This window comes from Vidua macroura, chromosome 3 (genome assembly GCF_024509145.1).
Source record: "Vidua macroura isolate BioBank_ID:100142 chromosome 3, ASM2450914v1, whole genome shotgun sequence".
NCBI lineage: Eukaryota > Metazoa > Chordata > Aves > Passeriformes > Viduidae > Vidua > Vidua macroura.
Window position 1 is genome coordinate 29,504,530 of NC_071573.1, and position 18,907 is coordinate 29,523,436.

At 40.7% G+C, this 18,907-nt stretch overlaps 2 protein-coding genes across 3 annotated transcripts in view; one reads left to right on the forward strand and one right to left on the reverse strand.

Moving 5' to 3' along the window:
* THADA (THADA armadillo repeat containing) overlaps window positions 1–18,907 on the reverse strand; it is a 215,153-nt gene that overhangs the window by 151,057 nt on the left and 45,189 nt on the right. The window lies entirely within an intron of this gene.
* PLEKHH2 (pleckstrin homology, MyTH4 and FERM domain containing H2) overlaps window positions 7,970–18,907 on the forward strand; it is a 54,256-nt gene continuing 43,318 nt past the window's right edge. Inside the window, exons 1-2 of one of the 2 annotated variants that reach the window (XM_053972841.1) lie at window positions 7,970–8,011; window positions 12,304–12,433. In XM_053972841.1, the coding sequence (XP_053828816.1) occupies window positions 12,311–12,433 (123 nt within the window). In that variant the 5' untranslated portion in view covers window positions 7,970–8,011; window positions 12,304–12,310. Of the gene's footprint in view, window positions 8,012–8,931; window positions 9,009–12,303; window positions 12,434–18,907 lie in introns of those variants that run through there. The other variant, XM_053972842.1, reaches the window with a different exon arrangement.

Genomic DNA, 18,907 nt, shown 5'->3' on the forward strand with positions numbered 1-18,907 from the left:
TTCACCCAAACTTCACGATGCAAAATGGAAGCAATAGAAAAGGGGAATTGCTGAACACATGACATACTGTCTCACTGGAGTTTTCACTGCACTCCTTACATAGCCTGTGGCATGACCCTGGATCACTGTTTGGAAACATCATACAGAAGGAAGAAACTAATGTCACAAAACTTCCCTTGCTCAGTTTTGGTGTTTAAAACTCATTCAGCTTGTATTAATGTCAAATAAGAACTGTGCAGCAAACCGAACAGCTCTGCTATTATGCATGTTACAAACAGCAAGTTCTTTTTTGAATGGCAATGGTTATTTAATACGTGCTACAGTATCACTGACTCGAAAGCGCGTTATTGTGAAACAGCTGAGGTCCGAAGGGGCCTTTGCAGCTCATTCGGACCAACCTCCTGCTAAAGCTGGGCCACCTGAAGCCAGTTACCCAGGCCCATGTCCAAGTATCTTTTGAATATTTGCAAGCATGGACACTGCACAGCCTCTCTGGCCCACCTGAACCAGTACTCGGCCACCTTCACTCCACACCGAGTGCTTCTGATGGTCTCAGAGACCCGCCGTGTTTCAGTCTGTACCCATGGCCCCGGTCTTGCTACGGGACACCACGGAATGGAGCCTGGCCCCAGCTTGGCTGCGCCTCGTTCGCACATACTCCTGAACTCTGGTAAGCCCTCCAGATCCCCTATCCCGCCCCACCTGTGGGGCCCAACGCGGCCGCCCCCAGCGCCTCCGGGAGTTCACGAGCAGACCGGAGCCGGCCCGCCCGGCCTCAAAGGCGACCGCCGCCGGACCCCGCTGCCCGCGAGTGCTCCGTGCCCTCCCCGCACGAACAACCCCGCGCCCACGGCGGCACCGAGCGCTCGGATGGACCCCGGGCCGGGCCACGCCGCCTCCGGCACCCGCCCGAAGCCTCCCTCGCCTCGGCGGCAGCGCGGGCCCGGAGCACGGCGGCGCCCGCCTGGGAAAGCGGCTGCAAACAGAGCGCCACAGCAGCACGCAAGGGAAACACCGAGGGAACACCGCCCGCCCCTTACCCGAGCGGACCCTCACCCGCGGCGCCGCGTCCCTTCCCGGTGCCCGCACCCCGCCCCACCACGTGCCGGCCGCCGCCAACCGCGGCGCTCCCCGCCCCCGGCCCGGCCCTGCAGCGGCACCGGCGCCGCCTCACGCCGGGAGCGCTCGGGGAGCCGCTGCTCCCAGTGCTGCTGAGCGGTGAGGCCGCAGCGACTGCCGCCTTTCCGTGGCAAATACTTGTCCTAACTAAAAGATGAACCTACGTGAGTACCGAGTCACAGAATCGATCAGGTTGGAAAAATCCAACCCGTGACCGACTGCCGCCACGTAAACAGACGCACAACACCAAGTGCTACATCCAGTCTTTCCTTACACACCTCCAGGGGTGGCGACTCCACCACCTCCCTGAGCTGCCCATCCCAATGTCTAATCTCCCTTTCTGTGAAGAAATTTTTCCAAATGTCCAGCCTAAACCTCCCCGGTACAGCTTAAGGCTGTGTGCTCTTGTCCTGTCTTTAGTTGCCTGGGGAGAAGGGCCCGACACCCACCTGGCTACAGCCTCCTTTCAGGCAGTTGTAGAGGCTGAAAATGTCACCCTTGAGTGTCCTTGTCCTCCTGGGTAAATAACCTTGTCTCCCTCAGTGGCTCCTCCAGACCCTTCATCAGTTCCACTGCCCTTCTTTGGACTCACTTCAGAGTCACTGGACTTTGTAAGACACAACATTTCCTTATTTTAAATGTATTCTCAACTTTGGAAAAAATTGGTAGTAACTTTGATGTAGCCCATGACGGCCTTAGCTAGTGTTTCTTGCCAGTAGTTACTCTCCCTCCTCAGTTCCTGAATGTCCTCAGCAGATTTAAATGGATGCTCTGTCTTTTGGAGCCTAATCTGTCAGGTGCCCTTGCTGCACACAGTGGCTGGTCGGCTTCCTTCCAACTACATTTCAGAGCCAGAGGAAGCAAATGCTATTTTGCATCCAACACAAATCAAGCTGCTCTAGTTACAAACCCTTTATCTAGGGAACAGAAGGAGGCTTCACTACACACTTCACAAAAATCCAATAAACTTAATTTGAAAAGTGTGCTCCATTTGTTTCCTCATAACCATTTCTCTTGATTCTTTCCAACAGTCCCTAATTTGCCACCACTTCCACATTTTCTAAAATTGTAAAATTATGAAGCAAACCCAGCTAATTTTTTTAATATAAGGATTTATACATTAGTAATTTTTCAAGTATCTGAAGGGAGCCTACGAGAAAGATGGAGGTAGACTATACAAGCATGTAGTGACAGGACAAGGGGAAATGGATTCAAACTAAAAGAGAACAGATTTAGATTCGATGTTAGGAAGAAATTCTTCCCTGTGAGGGTGGTGAGGCACTGTAACAGGTTGCCCAGAGAAGCTGTGGATGCCTCATCCCTGGAAGTGTTCAAGGAGATGTTGGATGGGGCTCTGAGCAAGCTGGTCTAGTGGCAAGTGTCCCTGCCCATGGCAGGGGGGGTGGAACAAGATGGTCCCTTCCTACCCAAACCATTCTGTAATTTTATGATTTTTAGACAGAGAAGGTTGTTTGTTTTTTTTTTCAGTTTTCAGCATCTATGTTCTGTGCCTTTCACAATCCTCCCAGGTCCCATGTGAATATAATGTATGTAATAAGTACATAATTTGCAAATGATAGATTATCAAATGGGGACAGCCTTTCCCAGGTCTGTGAGTTTTATCTAGCAAAGATACAACATTTCCCCCAGTGTGAAAATGGTTATTGCAAAAGTGACTACTGTAAAAGGGCAGCTCAACATAGCAGTCCTGCTTCCATTAAGATTTAAGAGCAGCAATGTTTAGGTAAGGAAAAAGTGGAAAATATAACAAAACTCATTCCTTGCCAATTGACTTTCACCCAACAGTGATTCTTAACAATCTAAAGCAGCCAGAGGCCATTAGGGTCTGCTCAGGACTTTCAACAAACTTCTGGATCCCTCTCTAGCACCAGAGGTTCACAGTGCCTTCTAACTTCTGACATGGTAATGGCCAAAGGAATTGAGAAAAGGTTTAACCACATGCAAACATATAAAGAAAGTAATTTGAGTTTTTCGCTGTTTTGTGGTCAGCCATTTCAAGGAAACTGACACAGTTATTTGGCACTACCTCTCCCAGTGACCTACTTTAAATGCTGGATTATCTTTAGCTCAAAAAGAGATTTGATGCTTTTAAGTGATTTAACCTTCCAGACAAATCAGACAATTATCCTCATCCTCACTTAGTGCAAGCAAAGTCTCCAGCTCCTTCAGCCCAGTTCAATACCTACATATTTTACATTCACTGTGATCCTCTTTCTACAGACTGGCCAGTTTCAGGAAGCCTTTCCAAAGTTCCAGCTCTATGTATTCCAGCTCATTTTCTGTAACACTATTTCCAGTAACTTTCTCCTTTCCAAAAGAGCTTTGCTCTCCCCAAGTTTTTCCAGTTAGGGGAAACATCAGTGCCAGGGAGCTGTCAGGTAACACCTGAAGAATCCACATTTCCTAGTGCAATGAAAGCAAAGAGGCATCTAGAGGAATGAAATGATAACATGCAACACCCACACATGTCAATTGCTCTGTTCTCTAAGAGCACCAAGTTTCCAGTACTCAAAATACCTTACTCAGAACTAGCTCACACACCAGTGCTCACCAGGCAGGGGTTATGAGACTTAACTATCTTAAAAAGGTAAGTCACACTGTTTTCATAATATCTGATCTGCTGGTAAGAAGCAACAGACCTTTGAATTACTGATGCTGTGGCTGTGCTGTGCTCTGCTGTGTGCCACAAATCTTCCCAGAGACCAAAAAAAGCCTCAGAGCATTAGAAATTGCTAGGGAGAGAATAAAAATCAAGCAAGAAAGTATCACTATGTCGCTACATAAATACACCTACACCTCAAACACTGTGTACAAAATGTGGTAGGACTGCCACAAAATGTGGTAGGACTGAGGTAGGATACGAGAGATGGCCAAAGGTAGTGAGGGGCATCTCACTGTGAAGCCATTAAAGTAAATTTGTCACTTTACTCTGAAAGAGACAATGGAATATAATAGAAATTTCTAAGAACATTTTTCATTATCTCTGCAAAAATTTAGGGGTATCAAGTGAAACAAGAAGGTGACGTCTAAAACCAAATGAGTTATTTAAACCATGGCAATCATCATCTTAGGACATTTTGGAACTTGAAAATTATGTTTGTTCAAAAGCAACTGGACTGAATCACAAGAGGAAAAAAAAAACAAAAAAAAACAAAACAAAACAAAACAAAACAAAACAAGAAAAGTTTCAAATGACAAAACTTCTAGCTCTGAACCTCCCTGAACCTCTAGTGACTGGGACAGTATTCTGGAGTAATGACACTTCCCTGGGCACTGTCTGAAGACAACAATCAAGTGAGTGGGTACTCTACTGGCTGACCAGGTACAGCTATTTTCACTAGGATGTCTCAATATATTTCTGCAATTCATCAGAAGGCTTTTTTCCTAAGCACTGGGTTTATGCTCACAAACTTTACAGTTTTAACAAATCAACATCCACCACTGAAAATTCTCCTCAAAAGAAATAATCTAACCCATACACAGAAACTTTAATGTTTAAGCTGTACATTCTAGCCCTCTTGAGCTACATCTGTGCCAGTAAGTAGAATATTTTATATTTTATGTTTCTTTCAGATGGAGATGACTATATAATATTTGAAAACTCTCAGAAATTGATTATGTAGAGCAATATAGAATTTTACCACTCTGTGGCGCCAGATAATTAAAAAGAGGTTGAGCTTTTAAAGGGAAGCCATGGATCTTCTCATAAACTGTAGTTTTCCTAAGTAAAAAAAGCCTTTATTAGTAACTGAAGTAACCCCAGATTCTTGCATCCAAAGGTACCAAAGCACAAATACTAGAGGTTATTTAGATAAAATGCCACTTTTCTGTCACTGAAAGACAAGTCATAGCCTTGAAAAAGCAACACTAAGTCATCTCATAATAATAATAATTGAACAGGAATGATCTTTCTCCCTTCCTCTCCTCCACTTAAATTGTGCCTTTAAAGTTTTCTGTCAAGAAAGATACTTTTAAATTAATTTGACTGTTGCCTGGAAATGATCAATTTATTTATATCACAGTTTTGTAATTGCAACTAGTGTAAAAAATGGGAACCTTTTTCTCTATTGCAAGTCTCAAATATATATGTCACCCTTTCAAGGAATCCACACAAAAATTAACTTACAGAAGACACTGTATGATCTAAGATTTTAGAATCACAAAATGCTTCCTGGCATATATGTCCAACTATAGACACGCATACCAATCTGAAATACCTAAACTTAAATGGTTTCAATATTTATCTATGTGAGAAAAGACCAGAAAAAGGTCCTTTTTTCATGAAGGGGTAAGGTCCTGGTCCAGCATGTCAGAATGACGTTCTGCATATGCAGAAAAGTCTCATAAACCCAAAATTTTACATTCTAGTTGCAGATTTGATGACAACTTGATCATCTCTGGAATGAAGCTGGTGGCATTTTTTGGATTAACTTTCACACACCAGAGTAGATGTTTTGCAATACAATATTCATAATACTTTTTACCAAATGAGGTTAGTGTTTAACAAGACAACCAGGAACTTAGAAATTACTTTCTTGCATTAAGTCAATTACAGACAGTACAAAGCCTGCAACATCTTCAGCCCATGTGGAGGCTAATATTTAAGATTCACATTACAGAGGGAAATATTTCTTAATGTTCTGACTTTGGTTCACTTCTGCAGGGAGCCATCTAACAAATGATCACTCCAAAGTGCAAATACCTTGCAGTTTGTTTGTGCAAGGTACTGTGTATCAGTATTTTGCATTTCTCCACATATTTTCAGGAATGTGTGCAGATTTATTACTGCTTGCATGTACCTTCCATCAGCAACAACAGTAAGGAGGAAGAGCTCTCTTCTTGAATCTCTGCTGACATGTACAATCGTTTTCTGTGTCTTTGCCTAGAAGATTTATGGCTTTCCCCCTTGCTTTCTATTTACAAAATAAAGTTGTATTTTGTATTTTTTGTATTTTGTTCTATGCATCCCAGTTGTTCTACTTGTAATTCTATTCCTTCAGTAATGGAACACAGATTCTAGCCACCTCTACATCACAGCTAAGGGCACTTGAGAGAAAATCCTGAATATCCCTATTCCTTCTTCCAGAATATTTTTTTCAAGCGTCTTTCTCTATCAGTATCGAGAGCTCCATCACTGCAGAGCATTTTTATTACTTTGAGGGCAGTGAAAATGTGAATCCACTAGACAAACTGAAAGAAATCCTCGTTGAGTGAGCAGGCTTTGCTCTCCCTCTTGCGGTCCAAGCACGTCATTCCCGCAGCCTCCCCCAGCTCTGTCACTGGATTCAAAGGCTTTGCGCACGCTTGGGAGCGAGCGTGTCGCTATTCGAGCAAACGATATGGACGAAGTTTTCATTGAACCCCAATGCTAAATCGTTTTGTATAGCTCTCGTTAGGAACCAGATGATGATTTTGATTCTTCTGGCTAAATCTTGTAATCCAAAGAAAGGTTTTTTTCACCTCGTGTTTTTAATGCAGCAAACATTAGACAGGAGGCATCGGGTGGAACACAAAGCACTCCTCGCTAAAAACCAAGGGCGTTTTTAACACTCTTTTTAGCGACCAGTTTAAAAAATACATTAAACACTTAGGAAATTACCAGCAAATGAAACTGTTTCAGTGAAGTCGTTTGGATACTCTAAGGTCACTGCAACTGGGTGGAAAATTGGAGGCTGTACTGAAGTGAATAGGAAAAAATGAAATTGTGTGTATAACCAGATGGGGAATATTTGAGCTTCTAAGACCTGGGTTTTATTTATTTTTTTTTTTTTCCAAAAGAAAAAAACTGCACTTTAAATGACTCACAGATGTGAACAAGCAGTTTATTCTGCACACCTACATTATAAATAACCCCCAGAGAAATGGTGCAGTGTGGTTTGTTCATGCACCAGAAGAGTCTGTGAAATATTTTGTCTCCATAAATCATAATCCAAACAAAATAGAGACCTTAAATCTGAGTCCAAATGAACGTGTATGAGGAAGATTCCTCTACTTGCCAGGCAACACACTAATTACATCTGCCAGATACTTTGTAATACTTGAGTCAGTCTTCTAAAAGAGACAGAGACGGCTGGTTACCGGACATGTACTCTCAGCTCTTTTCAGCCGGAGAGGACCAAGAGCCTGCTGCCAGCACGACTCAGCAGCAGATGCACCTGCTGCTTTATGTCGGCTGGAACTCAAATACAAAGTGGGTTGTTACCTATGGATAGGGCAGCTCAGCGAAACCCATTTAAACTGTAATATCCCCAGCATTGCCCCGGGCGGGGACCGCACTGTTCCAACCCTCCGGTATGTACTTGACAAATGACCTTTTAGAAGACGTGTAATTTACATTTCAGTAAGCTCCAATGCTGGAGTCAAAGAACTGCAGAGCAAGCGGATGCTTCTTCCTAGCATTGTCTTCGAAACTAAGATAAAAACTTCCTAATTCACAAAGGAACTTTAAAAACGGCGATGGGAAAGGGGTATGGGCAGGCCGTCTCTTCCTGGAACCCCTCCGCCAGCCTTGCCCTCGAAGCCCTCCAGCCGGGTTCCATCGCCCTCCGTCCGGGAGCCCGCTCCCCGGGACGCCATCGGGGCCGGAGCAGGCGGGGGAAGCGGCGGCTCCGGGAGCGCATCCCGCCAGCAGGACCAGCCCGGGAAGGGCCCCGGCTCCGGGCCGCTCCTCCCGCCGGCTGCCGGGGCCGCAGAGCCGCGCAAGCCCCGCCCGGGCGCCCCGCCGGGGGCGGCCCCGCTGCTCAGTGGCCGCCTCGGCCGTCGCTCAGGCGGCCGCGCCGCTCGCCGCGGGGATGGTGGGGCGGGCGCCGAGGGGCGCGGGCAGCGCCCACAGCCCGGACGGCGCCCGGCGCGGCGAGCCACGGCCGGCCAGGTCTGACCTCCCTTTCCTTGCCCCCTTCCCTCCCTTCGCGAGCGGGGCCGCGCCCGGGCCGGCCCCCGGCCCTTCCCGGCGGGGTGTCGGTCCCGGCGGCGGGGGCGCGGCGGGACAGCCGGCGCGGTGCCCCCCGGGTGACACCGGCGGGCGGGGGGTGGCGGAGGGTGATGCTGGGTCAGATCACCGCGGGGTGTCGGGTCACGGCAGGACTCCGGGCTGTCCCCAGGCGGTGTCCCCACGGCTGGGGACTGGCGTGCCTGAGGTCCCGTGAGGTCCTGTAAGGTCCAGGCTCCTCTCGTCCCGTTGGCAGTGCCGCTGCCGCATCCCTACCGTCTTCCGAAATACAGAAGAGCGAGAAGAACACGACTCCCAAACAAACGTGCAAAACTATGATACTTTTGAGATACCTGCACGGCTAGCTTTCAGAATTTCAAGAAATTAAATTGGGACATAGCGTGGTGTCACAGTGCGGCTTAAAAATTGCTGTCATCAAGAAAAGGACATAAAATGATCTTGCGTGCTTTAATCTTGTTTGCTGCACGCATTTGACACTGGGAAGCCGAGCAGCAATGAGCTGGGAGGGGGCAGCCTGGCCCCTGAAATCGGGGTTTGTGGGGGTCTGCGCCCGGGGCTGGAGTGGGCAAGCACTGGCTGACTGCGTCACTTCATGGGAACAACCTCATCAATACCTAGGAAGCAGCAGAAAAAGCATTCCTTACCTCAGATTTTGAAGGAAGTTTTAAATAGCGCAGGCAACAGTTTGAGCATAGAATTATGCAAAAAGAGTCAAATGGAAAATAAAGTTACCAGTGTTTGGAGGTGAGTAAGGGCCTTGGCCAGCAACAAACCTGAGAATGACTTCCTTGATTCCTACACAGGTCCACTTTGTGTCTCATCATTTCCCTTCTCCAGTCCAATGTTTATGGCACCAAAAATATTTATAAGTGCTGAGTTTGGGTGAAAAGATGGAAGAAATGGACTTGAAATTCAAGAGGTATGGTCCAAATGTATTTAGGTCACTAAATATTTCAGGATGGTGAAGGGAATCCACTATGTACTGCACAAACCCACTCCTGTTGAAACAGAAGAACTTCCCAAACTTTCTCCAGCAGAAAGGACATCCAGAAGACAGACAGAATATGAAGATTTTAGTTAAACACTGCATTTTGTTAAAACCAGAGGAAAACACTGACAATGTCATAAGGAATATGTAAATTTTTTTTAACACACTTCAAAAAGGTAGAACATTGTTCCCTCCCCCCGAAATGTATTTTGATAATTTCCAAGCAGACGGCAAAGAAAAGGAAATTATATCAATCCCGTTGGGGAGAATGTGACATTCTGACTTCTTGAAGCCTAGAAAGAGGTTTATAAACTTAAAAAACGAAAAAGACAAATTTAATCTTTCCAGACTTGTCAAACTTGTCTCAATTAATTTTTGATTACATAATTAGAACTTAAGGCTTTAATGTGCGCTTTTTTAGTTTACTTTTCAAAAGATTTAACTTTTTAAGACTCAGGGGAAACAGAGGGCTTTGCGGTGGGAACTGGAGCAGGAAGAAGGGGCGGACTCTGTGTAGGTTTGAGTGCTGATTCAGAGTACTCTATTAAGCCAAGAGAAGATGAACTCATTTTTATCCTCCCTTGGGGAATCAGACAAGAAACAGGAAGTCATTGATTCTAAGTAAGATCATTCACTCTGCAAGTGTAAACAGTGTGTTACGTGCCTGTAAATATTTCCAGAACCCATTGGCTTGTTGGAAAATACAAAGTAAATTATTACAATCTCTAGCAAAGAACCCGCAATAAAAAGAGTTACTTTCAGTCTTTTTATCCATAATGTTTATGCAGTGGAATATTAATGAGCTTGGACATTGGGAAACTACTTGGCTGGACACACTGTTCACTGCCAGAAATCCATCTACTCAGATGTTTTGTCTGTTGAAAGACAAACATTTTTAACTCCACCCTGTAATATTGCACCCTATCAAAAAGCAAAAATTCTTTCATTACTTGACCCGTTTGTGTTTTCACTGCCACAAGCACTGAAATACCCCACTGTTAAGCAGACGTTGGCCTCGTCCATTTCTGTTTTATGTAGCTGCAACTAGTTAAAAAGGAAAAACCTAAAATATCCTAAATAGTCTAATAACATGTTGCCACTCCTCATTACTTAGGAGACTAGAACCCAGATAAATCTGCAGCAGCTGAAACTACTTCTTCCCTCCAAAATAGAAGAAGGTGCTGATTGGCAGTGCCACCTTCCCCCCTTGAACAGGGGATTCTAGACAAGCAGAGACGATCATGGATTAGGAACAGGACAACAGTGAGCAGTTTGCTTCCTTGACAGTCCAGGGAATTTTCTGCTAAGCTTAAAAGGAGAATGGCAAAAAACACCAGAGGTGTCTCGGTCACCTAGGAGGACTGCAGTTGAAATGCTTGTGTTTAGAATGTGGGTGTTGTAGGATCAGCTTAGGAAACTATTTTAATAATGTACTTAAATCCTAGTGATTCCTTAGGGATTCTGGAGTGGGAGATTCCTGAAAAGGCATAGATGTAACCTCTGGTTTAGCAGTTTGAATCCTGCAGGACCAAAGGAAGAAAGGGCGAAAAATGGAGCAGTTATCTTCAGACAAGTGATTGTGGAAAAAAGTTACAAACTTCAGTTTTTCTTTCCTAGTTTTTCTTCTAAATTAAGGTATGGAATGAAAGAAACAAGGAGTTTAGGGTACGAGAAAGGAAAGAAGGTTCTGAGCCAGGGTTTTTCACCTGTTTAGTTGAAATGAATTTGAGAGTCATATGAGACATGGGAATTTAGAAGAGCAATAGAAAATATTACTGTAGCAAAGAAAAATGAAGGACTTTTTGGAATCTGGCTCATGACTTTGATCTGTCTTGTGGTGCTTTTCCTTTTTTCTTCTTGTTGTCAAAAACAGCGGAGAAGACAAATTCATGTGTTTGGTCTCCATCTGAGGGGTTTCATGTGGGGCTACCTCTTCCAATGCAGGGAGGAAGGGAAGTGTTTGAAGCTGGGCTTCTGGAGGCCTGGGATAGTCATGGGAGGGGGGCTCTCAGTGGTGTCACTTACTCATCTGTCTGTGTCAGGACTTGCAGTGTGGAGATCTGTATTAGCCTTAATCTCCCTGTATCAGCCTCCTTCGTCATACTGAAAACAGTGGCTACTTGCCTTTCCTCATCGATGTCCCACTGTTGAGGTGACAAACATGCAATATAACATTATGACTTGTAGTTCTTTCTTTCCAGTGGCCTTCCACTGAATGTTTTTTTTACATGTTTATTATTTTTGAGATAAATTGGATACTTAGGAGCTATTCAGGCTTTATTTTCAAAGCCAAACCTAAGTGTCCAGAACCTTGCAAAGGCCAGGCCTTTACTTAGCAAGGGAATTTTGGACTGAATGGTTACATTCAGCCATCCACTTACTCTATTAAACTGTCTACAAATACTTGGAATAAAACAGAGCCCAGTCCTTCTGCTTACACACAGATGATTTTCTTGGCTTCTCAGACTCAAACCATGATGAGCCAGCTTTCATCCTGAATAATTTTTCCAGAAATGCTTGTCCAGAAGGCACTGAGGCTAATTTCCAGAAGGCATGAGCAGTTAAATGTGGATAAAAGCACAGAGTTGAGACTGAAATATGCCTGAACTAGGAGGTCTTGAGATCTGCAACAGCTAATGCAAAAAGATTGTTTTTCATGTGGGGGGTCCATTAGAGACCATTTGGTCACTCACTTTTACATTTGGAATTAGAAACTTCCATCTCATTAAGGATATTGAATTTTAAAGGCAATTTGATTAAGCAGAATTTTAAAGGACTTTTAAAAGAGTGGTCTGCCAAACATTAAACTTGCATAAAACCAAATATGATACTAACTCACAAGCAGTTACATCTGTATAAAACATTTGCTAAGCAAAAGCTCAGTTCCCTACAAGATACCCCTGAGTAAGAAAGGATAAATGCAGTAACTGAAGATTAAAATGTGAGATGTGTGTCTGCTTATCAAGGAAAAATAATTGCAGCATAGGATAATTGAAGAAATTAAAATACAATAAACCTAAATATTATCAACACAGATTTCAGAACTTGATAAGGGCCTCAGAAAACTTAACATACTTTTACCATGTTTTATGAAACTGCATTTGTGCAAGATTTGGGGGCATTCTTGAGATTTAAATAAAATAGGTTAGTATGCATATTAAAATAAAGTCAGACATTAAATGCAGACTGAATTTGACATGGAGATTTTTTCCCCTTCTTTTTCCAGCATAAATATGGCTGAACTTTCAGAGCCAGAAGGTACTGTAAACTGGAAGGAAAGATGTTTAACTTTGGAGTCACAGTTAATGAAATTTCGTCTTCAGGCAAGTAAGATCAGAGAACTGTTAGCAGAAAAGGTAGGTCTCATGGGATGAATTTTAATGATGCATAAATGATTTTATTTTATTATGGGGGTCGATCTCAAGTTTTTATTTTATTTTATTATTATTATTGTTGTTGTTTTATTATTTATTTATTATATATATTTTATTTTATTATATTATTTTTTTATTTTATTTTATTTTATTATGGGGGTCGATCACAAGTCATGGTTTGGGATTACAAGTACTGAGATTTTTTCAGAAGGGGAAAAATAGCTTTTTACTGTAAAATATATGGAAACCATGTACATTTTAATGCTGTGAAAAAATTTTACGTATCACAATTGCCAGCAAGAAATGTTCATTTTCAAGTAAGAGCACACTGACAACTCTCCTGCAGAAAAAAATATGTATCCAGTAATCACTTTTACAACACTGAATAATATTTAACACATTTATTAAGTATTTGAGATGTGATTTAAGACACAGAAATCATCACGGAGAAAATCTAGAAGTATTATTTTCCCCAGTATTCTTTAATGTATCATATAATTTACCAGACTTCATTTTCTTATAAGAAGACATCTCCAACTATGGCTCATCATCTGAGTCTCTGGATCCAGAAAGTTGAAAAGTATTGTATCATTTATTTTGAAAAGTATTGTTTAAATATTTACTTTATTTTTCAGCAGAGAAACATTTCACTTGGCATTTTCAAATATGTGTATCCCAACAGTCAGTTTTAATTGAGCCCATATCTGAAACACAAACCCTCACCATTTTATTTACCTGGTAACATTCTGACAAAACAAGGCAATTAAAAGAGTACAAGAGACAAAAGATCTTAGAGATTTATTGGAACTATGTCATCATTAAGACTAACTTCAGTGAATTTACCTATAATACTTATCCACATGCACCCTAATTTTGCTGTTACATTTTCTGCGAATTACTACAGACATCAGACTTACAGATCAATAGTTGGTTCAACTAAATAATCCAGTTCTTGACTGAATAAAATTTGGCAATTTATTGCTATTAATTTTATCTATTCATGGTCTTATTTGTTCTATGGAGGCACCCAACCTCAATTTGAGATGGAAAAAAATGGAATAAAGAAATTTAGTATTTTCTGTATTAGACTTATTTTCATTAAGTAAATGAATATTTACAGCAGTATAAAAAAACTTCTAATATTTTTTTTCAAATAATAGTAATTATTATATTCCAAATTCCACTGAAATTGTATTCTTACAGCTAATACTCCAAATAGTTCTGCTTCAACATAACTAAAAATATTGCTGGTAGAAAACAGTGTAGTTGAAAACTCTTATTTTTTTTCTAATCCTGCAATTTTTCTATATGGCAAACTCTTATTGAAGAGGTATTGCAGAATATTAGGTTTGGGAAGAATAATGAACTGTGCAAAAGCCATTCTTTGAAATTTCATTTAAGAATTAAAAAAAAGGAGAACTACCTGTGCCTTTCATTATAGTTATCAAGGCTCAGAGATGAGCAAGTTATTATCATCAGTCTTGGGGGAGAATATCCATCCAAGAGTACCATCCTGGCTGCTGTAACATTCAGTAGATCATTGGATGCTTACACAGTCAGAGCTGTTAGGTCAGGGGTATCTGCTCTGTCTCTTTACCCCATCTGGATCACTGCATTTTGGGATGGAAAGTGGCTAAACACTGGACATGACTTTCCTGACAACCTTCTAGCAGCCATTACTACCAAGTTTTATGCGGCTGCTGCTGATTGTCGTTTTGGCAACCAAAAAGTTAAGATTAATGAATGCCACTTCACAAAACTATATAAGTTTTTAGAAAGATTTTGGAAATTTGAATGCTTGTTATTTGACTTTTCATTTTGTTAATTTACAGTTTGCATTTACGGGCTCTTAACTGCTAGAAATACCCTGTTATATTAATAACAATGTATGCATAATCATATAATTTCAAATATCAACACAAAAAACCCCAAACAGAATAAGATGGATAAAACCACAAGTCTTCAGCACTGTGCTCAAAATAAAGTATTCAAAGGCAAATTACGCTCTCATCTGTGAGAAATATGACTCTGAAATAGATTAAAAAAAACTTCAGAACTTAGCTTACTGCCTTCTTGTTTTAGTTTGCCTTACCTTTCTCAGAAATTTCAGAAAAAGCAAAGTGATTACAGGCATTACATGAGAGAAGCATTTTCTGTTGAAGACCACAGTTCCAACAAGTATTCAGTCGGGATAATTCGACATAATACTTTCCAGAGCAGAGCATCAGCAGACTTCATGAAAAATGATCTTTCTTCTTACTGTGCCACTTTGACTTTTTAGTAGAAATCTTTCACTCATTAACTGGCATTCAGTTGGGACATGTATAAAAGCCTGGTCACAGCTTAATAAAATTTGATCATATTCATCTGCAAATTTAGAAATTTGGCACAATTCAAAAGCAACCATTTTCCAAATGGGCAATAAAATACTTGCATGTATTTCTGAGTTGGTTTCATTTGCCAATAACTCAGCAGTTATTTTTTCACATTTTAATTTTTGAAATTATACTGACAGCTGTCAGTATTGGTTAAAGGAAAGATACACTCCCACTAGTTTGAAATTCAGCTGCATGGGATTGTTACTCAAAAATATGTTTGGGAAATAGTAAAGGGAGTAATGAAGACCCAATTGGCCAGTAACTGACAGTCATCCTGATACTAATGACAAAATAATAATGCAGCTAATATAAAGCTTTATAGGTCCTTTCTGGATTTGTTACTTGTTGTAAACTGAAACACATTGGCAAATGTGTCAGAAATAATTCTCACCCTTACTTTGATTAGCACAGGCCTTTATTTCTGGTTTTGTTTACAATCATCTCTACTCTGTGAAATGTGTACTGAAACATTGAACAATAGCAGCAGACAGTGTTCCACTTGAAAGCAGCAACAAAATCACAGCACTGTGGTGTGACAGACGTAAAACCCTGTGGGTATTATGCTATGTAATTGTTGTAGAAAACAGAGTAAGAATGATACTGTGACAAAAACAGGGAGTCTGTACAGGAAGATAAGAGAAATGGATTGGTGGTAATTCTCCAGCCTTCCTCCTCTGCCTGTGTTTGAGAGGTATCTCTTCAAGACAGTATCAGGGAAAGGAGTTTACATCCCATTACCCCATGAGTATGCCTTGCCAGAAACTGCCATTGGCTTCTTCCTCTTGTTGTAAAACAGTCTAGAATCAGATTTAAATAAGGGATATCTTGAATCTAGCCATTTCCAATATTTGTGTATGGATTCAGGCTGGATTAATTGAAGTACTTGTCTTATACACTAGAAATCAAATACCTTTGCAAAGTTATTTTATTTAATAGCACTTCTGCAAATAAATGAAGAATTGACATGCAAAGTCTTGAGTATATTATTCTAACAGATGTGTTGTGATTCAGAAAACCAAACTATTGGCTGTATTCTGTAAATTTAGGAAGTAGTCATCCTTGAAAATCAGCTGAGGAGTTTGAGAAATTTGCATTGTAAATGTGTTGCAGCAGTACAGCTACTGGAACTTTAATTTTTTACTGAACTTGAGGAGAAGAGAGAAGCAAGGCAATATACAGTATTTTCAGAAAACATAATCCATTCCCTGTTGTTTATTTGTTTTTAATATTTTTTCACTTTGCCAAGTAAAGTCTATATTTATAAATCCAACGTGCAAAGAAAGAGACCTTGTTGAAGTTTGAAGCAGAAGCTGCTGCTGTAAGTGGGAGAGGTCTTTACAGGAATTTAAGGAATGATGTTAGAAAGTATCCTAGTAAGCCAAATTTAGGATGGCTATGAAACTGAGCTTTAAGCAGAAGCCTGTATTTTAATGCAGCTTGAGTCTTACGTATGTGAAGAGTTTACAAAAAAAACCTTTGTTGAGTAAAAAATTACATGTTTCTACTGCAAGTTTAGCTTCCAGCTGGCATTTCAAGTCACAGGAAAAGTTGGTGACCTTCATTCATTTCCCAGAAAGTGCATTTTTCTCCTAGCATATGCATGCAACATAAGGTATAAAGTTGATGTTCTTTCTGCCTCTAAAAAATCATTTTAGTAGGAGAACTACATAGCTGTGTTAAATTCCCACTTGGGCAGCCTCCACTGAATTTCATCAGAACCCATAAGGACTGAATATGGCACTAACCCAAACACTGTGTTATGGGCTGTCCTGTAATACTCAAGCTTCCTATGAATGTCTCCAAGTTTGCTTCCTGCAGTGTTGAGGGTCATTAAGTTCTGCTTTAAGTGGTTTTCAACAAATATAAATAATTATGAGAGATTATGTGCATAATTTTAACCTTCCACTTGGATATTCTCTGTATACGTGCTCAGCTAGCAACAAGTGTGTACCTCACAAATGTGATATTATTTATGCTTTCTGAACAGATCATGAAAATTGAATAATCAATTTTTAGGCTAAATATTATTTTCAATATATTCCAAAGCATAACACATTTTGGACTTTGTCTTACAAACCAACAGCTAAATCCATGTCCCAATGTATTTTTATTCCTTTCACAGTCCTATTTATGGTATGTCATTTGACATTTGAAAATTAAGCAGATGCAGTCTGTTTTGTTATCTCTGGCATGGCAATTTCATGTTTAATGTTTTTGGAGGAAAAGTCAGTAACTCATTGGACTTACGCAGTGATTGCCAATATAAAAATTGTAAAAAAGCACAATGAGTATTAGCAATCAAAGGATTATGAAGGGTAAAGGGGAGCAGAATACAATTGAACAAAAATTATTCAGATGAAGGTTATTTTTCAGTATTTAATTGTCCTTAAAAATTCTTCTCATCGTGGGGAATAATTCAGTGCAGTTAAGAAGGTACAAATAGGAGAAAGCAGGGAAAGTTAAGGAGAATAAAAGTTTATATGAATAGAGTAGTAGGTTTGTTTACACCTTTTTAATACCTACATGTTTCTTATAGTTTCATTTTTATCCCTTATCTACTATTAAGTTTATGCTATGCCTTTTTAAAATGGTGGAGCTTTTTTATGTTTTCTTGTTTTTGTACATCTTAAAACTACATTCTTTCTAAGGAGGTTGAAAATGGAAAAAAAAAATTAGAAAAGAGAACTTAGGAAGCAATAAATTACTTGTTCTTGTAGAGGCGTGGCTGGGTAATGGCATGAAGAGCACAGCCTTTGCCATGAGGCCAGAGGATTAATATCTCCTCTCTGGTGGTATTCACTTCTGTTCCAGCCCACCTAAGATGGGGAAGTTGATGGAAGTTGTGGAAACTGTGATAGTGGGTCCTTAGCCAATCTAGTACTTGTTTAGCATTTCACTTATAGGAGCTACAAATTTTTTTTCCCCATTTTTGATGTGAGAACTCTTTTTGCTCATTTAATTTTCATTTCCCTGGGAGTGTACTTTCTTGCTTTAAATACCTGTTGTCTAGTCTTTTAAAGTGCAACATGCTGCCTTATGTATATTTCTGGAATCTCTTGCTTCTTTACTATGGGTTTCCAAAGTGTCCTATACACTTCAGTGTCATGAATAAATTCAGTTTCAGTCAAGTTTTCTTTTTTTAAAATGTTGGCCATGAGTGGAACCTTTGTTTCTCAAGCCATCACCTCTCAGGCAGTGGCACATCCTGTTTCAGGTGGATACTCATGTTGTAGCTTTAATCAAAAGCCACAGTTCAGGGAGACACAGGTAGCACAATTTCCTCAATTGCAGTACAGTGATCAGTACAAAACAAAGCAGATGAACATATTCTTGATATGTGTTTGTCTTTTTCACGTTAAGCACTCCGTGAGACTTTTTTCTCCTTTCCTGCCAAAGGGCTTTGGTACCTTCTTCCCTCTCACTGAACAACATCTTCACTCTTCAAGATTTTGAATGCTATGATAATGTCTGTGCTAAGAGTGGCCATCTACCTAATTTGTGTTTGATTATGTCTCTGCAATTTACCTATCAGGATAAGATCTGAGTTGGGAAAGATGACTACCAGAAAGAGGGAATTTCCTAGTGTTTTACCCAGCTTAGGAAAGTTCTTTGACTGACATTGGGAAAAGCAGTTACTGAGCCAGCATTACATGCTGCTCAATTGTCCTTCACTACACTGCCTCCTCAAATCCCACTGCTGAATTTAACTTTTTAAAATCTGTATGTTTGCTGGCAGCTGTCCTAGACTACCACTTCTGGAAGACTTCCCTCTCTGGGCTTTTCTGTGTTACATTTTTTAAAGTTATATAATTTCCCAAAGAAATCATGAATTTTGCTACAATGAACTCAATTGAGATGTGAAAGATTATTTTTTCATATGTACTTTTCACTCATTTAATGACCACCAGAAAACCTTTTGAGCTAAATAATTCTTAAAATCATGTTTAAGTATTGAAAAGAACTTGAAAGAAGTAAAATAACTTAGTAGTAAAACTGGTCTCATCAAGGAGAGCAATAGAAATGTTGAGCCTGTTTTTTTTCATTGTGGAGACTGAGCAAATAGAGACTGATAGTTTTG